This window comes from Nicotiana tabacum, chromosome 19 (genome assembly GCF_000715075.1).
Source record: "Nicotiana tabacum cultivar K326 chromosome 19, ASM71507v2, whole genome shotgun sequence".
Lineage (NCBI taxonomy): Eukaryota > Viridiplantae > Streptophyta > Magnoliopsida > Solanales > Solanaceae > Nicotiana > Nicotiana tabacum.
This window is the reverse complement of record NC_134098.1, coordinates 47,763,032-47,771,500: the sequence shown is the minus strand read 5'-3', so window position 1 is coordinate 47,771,500 and position 8,469 is coordinate 47,763,032. Positions and strand designations below refer to the sequence as shown.

At 37.3% G+C, this 8,469-nt stretch overlaps 1 protein-coding gene across 1 annotated transcript; it reads left to right on the top strand.

Annotated features, from left to right (window-relative positions):
• Positions 1-768: 768 nt before the first annotated feature.
• Positions 769-6,920, top strand: LOC107760308 (26S proteasome regulatory subunit 4 homolog A-like). Its single transcript, XM_016578342.2, has 6 exons — positions 769-1,346; positions 4,090-4,335; positions 5,451-5,620; positions 5,694-5,910; positions 6,006-6,146; positions 6,658-6,920. The coding sequence occupies exons 1-6, from the start codon at positions 870-872 to the stop codon at positions 6,739-6,741; spliced, it is 1,335 nt and encodes a 444-aa protein (XP_016433828.1). The 5' UTR covers positions 769-869; the 3' UTR covers positions 6,742-6,920.
• The last annotated feature ends 1,549 nt before the right edge of the window (positions 6,921-8,469 follow it).

The window sequence follows — 8,469 nt, the reverse complement described above, 5'->3', positions numbered from 1 at the left end:
TCTGAAATTTTAGCAAATGAACTAAATAACTTCAGCATGCATTAGCAAAAACTCATTAGAAAATTACATACTACAAGACAAAAACTTAAGCATGTTTAGTCTGAAGTTTTAGCAAATGAACTAAAAAACTTAAGCATGTTTAGTCTGAAATTTTAGCAAATGAACTAAATAACTTAAGCATGTTTAGTCTGGAGTTTTAGCAAATGAACTAAATAACTTCAGCATGTTTAGTCTGAAATTTTAGCAAATGAACTAAATAACTTCAGCATATTTTGGCTGAAGTTTCGGATAAAATTCATGACAAAACTATAGACTGCAGGATAAATAACTTCAGCATGCATTAGCATGAAATTTTAGTTTTAATGTGAAACAACTTCAGGCTATATTAGCATGAAGTTTTAGCTTCAACATTAAAGAGCTTCATGCTATATTAGCATAAAGTTTTAGATTCAAGGTGAAACAACTTCATGCAAGTGTGATTCTGAAGATGAATTTGGACAAATTTCTGATTTTTTTATAAAGTTGGTGAGATGAGAGGAGGAGATCGTTATATATTTTTTGTTAGAGGTGTAATTGTCATATTATTACGGATTTTTTGTGAGATGACTACTAAATCAATAATTTTAAAAAATAGGGTACATGTTAAAAGGTGGCACAAATATAGGGATACAACTGCAAATCACCGCCCCTAACCCGGACCCAAATATTGATGGGCCAGTCCGGCCCATTGATTCCCATATTTATACCCGTCTCTCAAGTTGTTATGCTCCGATGGTATATTTCTTGTTTCTTGTAAAAGAAGACAATCTCAAAACTCCCAAAACCATTTCTGAAGCCCTTCTCCCCCCTTTCTTTACAGTTACAGCTCAATGGGACAAGGAACACCCGGTGGACTTAACCGGCAACTGCCCGGAGATCGGAAGAACGACGGAGACAAGAAGGAGAAAAAGTTCGAGCCGGCTGCTCCACCGGCTCGAGTCGGCCGTAAGCAGCGCAAACAGAAGGGTTCCGAAGCTGCAGCTCGGTTACCAACCGTTACACCGCTGACAAAGTGCAAGCTTCGGCTCCTAAAGCTCGAGAGGATCAAAGATTACCTGTTAATGGAAGAAGAATTCGTGGCCAATCAGGAACGATTAAAACCTCAGGAAGAGAAAACTGAAGAGGATAGATCTAAGGTTGATGATCTACGTGGTTCGCCGATGAGCGTGGGCAATTTAGAGGAGCTTATTGATGAGAATCATGCCATAGTTTCGTCTTCAGTTGGGCCGGAGTATTATGTTGGGATCTTGTCCTTTGTGGATAAGGACCAATTGGAACCTGGTTGTGCTATTCTGATGCATAATAAGGTATTTGACTATGTTATTTTTAATTTATTGTGGCATTTCGTTGGCCGTTGCCTATTTAGGATTTGGAATAGTCGACCTAGGGTTATATGTTGCTATGGAAATCGACGAATTAGGGATTGTGAAGTGAGACATGACAGTTTGTAAGTTCGAGTGCAATTTAGTTATACCCCTAACTAGGTAATTGGTAACATTTGGCATTTGAGCTTTTAGTAAGTTAAGACTTGGATTTGGACTTGGCGGTGGAGCAAAAGCTGAATGTGCTTGAATCAATTCCAGAATTTAGTGTTTGGAATCACAGAATTTTAGGTCTGTGAGTAATTATTGGTAGTGCTTGTTAATATTGTTTAGTTGTGATTCTACCATTTATGAATTGAGAGTGTACGGGTTTAGTGCATTTAACTCCAAAAATATATCCTATAGCGAGGAGCATTGAACACTTACATTCTTGAAAGTTTCATCAGGATTTAAACATGGCTGATTCAGGGTTTTCAGACTGGTTGGTTGGAGTGATTTTCATGCCAATAGAAAATTTAGAGAACTTCTAGTGGTTTTTATTTTTATTTTCAATAATGTTAGCCTGAGATGAACTTAATGAAGAAAAATGGTCGACGAGGATTAATATAACCGACCCAACTTGTCTAGGACTGAGGTGTATTTGTTGTTGGGTGGAGTGATTAACTTGTTAAGGGGTGTTTTTTTCCATTGTAACCTTTAAGTGGTGTTTTATCCCCAGCATGCAGCTAGTTAATAGTTTGATGGGCACTCTTTGGTCGTTCTGCCTTTATATGTTCTACATAATATTTTTGAGAATTGTGACTATGCTTTTTCTGTGCCGAGGTTCTCTCGACAACAACCTCTCTATCTTCACAAGGAAGGGACAAAGTCTGCGTCAGTGTTGTCAAAGGCACGCTTAAGCCCTGAAACGAGGCGCAAAACATGTTGAGCGCGTCGCCTCACTTCAGTATCACCATGAAGGCTCTAAGACATACTTTTCCTTGCCAATGAGTATAATTTTGAAGAGGCGACACTAAACAATTGATAGTTCATTTTGTCGTAATATTTTTTCAATTACTTTGTCCATATATTTGTTATTCATGCTTATAACTTATTAGTCTTGGATTACATATACATATTTGTATTTTTTCTCCATTTGCACCTTTCTTCGTGAAAGCTCACGCTTTATTTGTGCTTTGCACTTAAAGCCGCGATGGACCTTAGAGCTTTTTTGCGCTTTTCGCCTTTGATAACACTGGTTTGTGTATACACTACCCTCCCCAGACCCCACTTGTGGGATTACACTGGGATTGTTGTTGTTGCTGCTGCGAAGATCCTTATTTCTTGTTATTATAATGTGTTCTTCATTTAGTGGAAACCAGATTCACATATTTGCCAATGGAGCCACTCAATTTCTTAGGGATATTAGGCTTTAGTTTAACAGTTTCAAAGTTTCTCTGTTGTGGGATTACACTGGGATTGTTGTTGTTGCTGCTGCGAAGATCCTTATTTCTTGTTATTATAATGTGTTCTTCATTTAGTGGAAACCAGATTCACATATTTGCCAATGGAGCCACTCAATTTCTTAGGGATATTAGGCTTTAGTTTAACAGTTTCAAAGTTTCTCTGTATTTTTGATTGTTGTACGCTTGTAGATCTTCTGTAGAATTTTGCAGTGGTTCTGACAATATTGTTCTATTTAATTAGATTTTCTAGTGCTGTAGCAAGACGTATTTAACCTTTCCTCTTCTAAACCCATTTGTTCTCTCTTTCTCCCCGCTCCCAAACACCCCACCCCAACTCCCAAGTTTACCTTATTAATGCAGCAGATATGCTCTATTAGTTCCAGAAGCTTTCTAGGTTAGGTTGTGTTCATGAGAACCTACTTAAAGTGCCATTGAATTATAAGGTCAGGCAGCTATCATTTTAGCTACTTTCAAAGTGTTTGAAGAAAGTGCGATATGATTGCTTTGATTTGCTTTTCTGCTTCGGAGGATCAACCTCTCCATTGTTTTTAATGTATGGTCCAGACAAATTACCATTTAAACATCCTATGCCACAAGAACTGACAATCCAGAATCTAATATCCTTTTGAATTGACATTATAGCATGTTACGAAAAAACTGAAAATATCTGGAGTTTGTGATATACCGTTGAATTAACATTTTTTTTCTTATTACCCTTCATGATCCGAGGGTCTATTGGAAACAGCCTCTCTACCTTTTAGGGTAGGGGTATGGTCTGTGTACAGACTACCCTCCCCAGACCCCACCTGGTGGGAACATACTGGGTTTGTTGTTGTTGTTGTTGAAGTCTTGAATTAACAATTTCTATTACTCAGATTTTGATGCTTTCTGACAGTACTTGAGAAGTAATAAAAAGCTTCCAATATGACTATCAGTTCTTTTTTTTTTTTGTTTAGTTGGAAATGCCTTGGTTGTTGGAATAATTCCTGTGGCTAATTGATTCACGATGTCTCATGGGTTAATGAGTCTCGAAATTAATGCTCCCATTTTCTTAATTCCATGCGTCATCAAACATTTTATGTCTTCTTTCTAGCAGTAACTTCTCAGCAAATCTCTCCCTCTTCTTCCTTTATTTTTTTTCCAGAAAAAGTGCCTATGATTTCTCTTCTTTCTAGCAGTAATTTCTCAGAAAATATCTTCCTCTTCTTCCTCTATTTTTTTTAGAAAAATTGTGTAAATTTGAGGGTGGATCTCTTGACTTATGTATGCTCTCTCTCGTTCAGGTTCTATCAGTTGTTGGTCTTCTACAAGACGATGTTGATCCGATGGTGTCTGTCATGAAGGTTGAGAAAGCTCCTTTGGAATCCTATGCTGATATTGGTGGATTGGATGCTCAGATTCAGGAGATCAAAGAAGCTGTTGAGCTTCCGTTGACTCACCCTGAGCTATATGAAGACATTGGTATAAAACCTCCTAAAGGGGTCATTCTCTATGGAGAGCCTGGGACTGGCAAAACCTTGCTTGCAAAGGTTTGTGAAATTTCCCTTGTGTATAATGGATTTAAAAATACTTTCTTTAAGCTTCCACTTTGATCTCCCTTGGTTGGAGTGGGAGGACTCTAATGTGATTGAAGAAAGACAGAGGGTGACTAAATTGAAGACTTTTGTATGTTAGCAAATATTTTCCTGTTCTTTGAAAATTCAAAAGAACGATTTACTCTTTCTGTCCAAGTATATTCCCCAGATACGACCTCCAAATGTCAAGCTGGGTTTCGTTGAAGCCATTAAGCTTTGTGAAGAAAAGGAAATTATGATAAATGACATGAAAAGTGTTATCAGATAGAAAGTTGGTGATTTGCTAAAGGGTCAAGTTAATAACAAAATACATATGAACAAAGTCAACGGATTTTTTCCGAAATAGATTCATCTGCTAATGAGAAGATTGTTTGGGACGAGTTTAGTTGTATTCTCTATTTGGATAAGATTTGCACATGTCATGGCATGTAGAGTTACTTGAAATTCACCATGCAGTATCTACTATTATGGTATTTGCAAAGTTCATTTCTAGAGCTGTGGCGTGGCAATTCCTCTTTGAGCTTTGAGGAAAATCTTGTTTTGTTGGATGCATTTTTCTAGTTTGGTTGCCATTAGCCTGTTTGAAATGCCACGCTATATCTTTGAATTTTGGGAAAGAATGGTTTGTTGGATATGTTTTCCGGGTCTGGCTGCCAGTAGTACGTCCAGATGTCATGCTATCTATTTGTGTTCGTGTAACAAGTGCTAGCAGTTACTACTTCCTGTCAGTTTTAAATGTCGTTTAAGGTTTTGGCGTGCCCATGAAGAAAACCATATAATAGCATTAAATTTTAGGGGTTTGACAAAGGTACCCTTTATGTCACTTCAAATTAACCATTCTCTCTTTTCGGACTTTCTAGATCATCTACCGGAGCAAGGGTAATTTGGAATAATAGTTAATGCATTCTTGGTTTCCTTAATAACACTTATTTCGGACCACATTTGAATGCCTAAACAATAATCAGAGGTATTATGATCTTTGTCGAGTGTTAATTATTTGCTGTCAATACTAATGTCTCTGTCAGCAGACAAGCGATAAAATCTGAGCTATGTTAATTATATTTGTTCAGGCAGTAGCAAACTCCACTTCAGCAACTTTCTTGCGTGTTGTCGGAAGTGAACTGATTCAGAAATACTTGGGAGATGGGCCTAAATTGGTCAGGGAGCTCTTCAGAGTTGCTGATGATCTCTCACCTTCTATTGTCTTCATTGATGAGATTGATGCAGTTGGTACCAAGAGGTTTGATTCTGGCATCAGTAACATAAAGATTGGAATGTTGTGGATTTCTGCTAATTAATGTCTTCATCTGCAGGTATGATGCACACTCTGGTGGTGAACGTGAGATTCAGAGGACTATGTTAGAATTGTTGAACCAGCTAGATGGTTTTGATTCCAGAGGAGATGTTAAGGTGATTCTTGCTACAAATAAAATCGAAAGTCTTGATCCTGCCCTGCTGCGACCTGGCAGAATAGACAGGAAGATTGAGTTCCCTCTTCCTGATATTAAAACAAGGAGGCGGATTTTCCAGGTCTGTTGTCATGATGTTAGCAAAAATTATTTAGTGATGCATCTTGGTTTGCCGCCTCTTTGCTGACCGTAAAAATCTTATTTTGGGATATTCAGATACACACAGCAAGGATGACTTTGGCTGATGATGTCAACCTAGAAGAATTTGTTATGACCAAGGATGAGTTTTCTGGAGCCGATATCAAGGCAATATGTACTGAAGCTGGATTGCTCGCTCTAAGAGAACGGCGTATGAAGGTAAGACCTCAAAATGGAAAATTAAATTTGCCTTTATTTGCACCCAAATGCTGAACTGTGGAAATTGAGCAAGTCCATGTCTTCTTTCATGTGCGGGGTTGACTGTTATGAATTTAGTTTAATGAGGAAGCATGTTATACACTTATACTTGATTCTTTAACTTGGGTTCTTGAGAAATTTTGGATTTGTTGAAGAATTTAATTCTCGAAACTTGGAATGTGGGGCTTAACGTTAGCAATGTGTCTGAATAAGTAAAATAGATGCGGACCATACAGTTTCTACCTATAATCGGAACATACAATTTCTACCTATAGTCAGATGAACTATTAGTTTTCTTTACAACGGGGCAAGAACAAAGTATACTTGGAATTATATAATGTGAAACTTCCTGAGTGGCTGATCCTGTTCATGTCGATGGTGGCAAAAATATGCTGTCTTGGCAGTAAAACTTTAGCCAATAGTAGTTTTCCTTTTGCAATCGATGTTGACAGAATTCTTCTGTTCTCTACAGGTGACTCATGCAGATTTCAAGAAGGCGAAAGATAAGGTCATGTTCAAGAAGAAAGAGGGAGTGCCAGAAGGACTTTACATGTGATTATTACACAGGTTTTCGCTCATATTTATTGAGGATTTGGTTTTAGTTTGTTCTCACTGAGAAGGGATTAAATTCTCATTTTGTACGGTGATGTTTTCAAACATTTGGGGAAAACATTACATTCAGAACATCTGGATTGGTAAACACAGCCGTTTTCATTGTGTTTTTACTTGAACCAATCGCAATTATCACTCTGGTACCATTGAAATACTTTCCGCTTTAGGTTGACTTGTAGAAATCGTACAGAGCATTCTAGACAGTTTCTCCTCCAAGGCTTGACTAGATTAGTTGTTTGTTTTGGCACTAGAGAAAATTGTTTGGGCAATTTATGGAGAACAGTAGGTGCTATTTGTACTTCTGTAGATTACCATTATCTTTTTTCTTAGTCCTAAAATTTTTATGGGATTCTTTCCATTTTAGATGTTTTAGACACTTACATATATACTCTTACAAATTTTAGAAATTTCAGAAAATTGTTTGGGCAATTTATGGAGAACAGTAGGTGCTATTTGTACTTCTGTAGAGTATATATTACCGGATACTCTTACACTTACAAATTTTAGAAATTTCAAGAATTTGAATTCATGCAACTCTTCAAAGTTAATGTTTCTCTATCCGGTAATATATACTCTCTCCGTGTCAATTTATGTGAACCCATTTGATTGTGCACGGAGTTTAAGAAAAGAAAGAAACTTTTGAACTTGTGGTGTAAAATGAGACATATATTTTGTGTGGCTATAAATCATTGCACAAATGTAAATTGTTTTCAAATAAGGAAATAAGTCATTCTTTTTGGCACGGACTAAAAAGGAAATGAGTTCACATAAATTGAAACAGAGGGAGTATATTTTTTGGTAAATAAAAGATTTTATTACCAAAGGTATTATATACAGTCAACAAAATACATGCAGACGAGCAGAGCACACTACAGGACGCCACAAATGACCGAACATCAACTCTACCTTACTACTAACAAAAAATAGACTACACTAAACTGGATAAAAAATTCAGTTTCTCGCTCCTTAGCAAGTCTGCTCCTCCATAGAATACTTCCTGTATAACAATGCTCTTGGGATCGGCTTGTTTAGCCTAAAAGACTGATTTTTCTCAATCCAGAGATTAATGAACACGTGCAGCCAAGATCATTCTATTGAGATAGCACCTGAACATCTTCCTTGGGCATTAACTTCAGCGCATGTCAGTTCATCTGGCCAAGTCATAGCTGTTCTAGCAATTCTTTGCAATGCAAAAGGCTTATTCCACACTAGTGTAGATATAATAACATTGGAAAAGGAGGTGGGAGACACTTTCTGTCAGAGAACTGAGAAGCACACATAGGACATACTTGATTATCGACAACCTCTCCCTGGTGGGTTATCTACCAAGGGCTGCAAGTCTCAAGATGAAGATCCAAGGTTGTTGCAGACCACTCCACTGCACTCTTGGAAAGTCATCCCTACATCTTCTTCTTATTAGAAAATGTTATGCCTTTTCAGTCTTCTTCCTTGATCCCAGCTTGCTAGAAATAATTTTGTATCTTCAAAATCTTCTGTACTACCAGGAGGCTTTGCTTAGGTGCAACTTCCCAACATTAATCATATAGCTATATCCGATTAATTTTAACCTGTTTTTGGATTAATTGCAATTATACGGACTCTCTTCCTCCAAATGTTGCTTCCCTAACAGCCGTAAATCCAGTCATTAAGCTTTGCTTCTGAGATCAGCTAA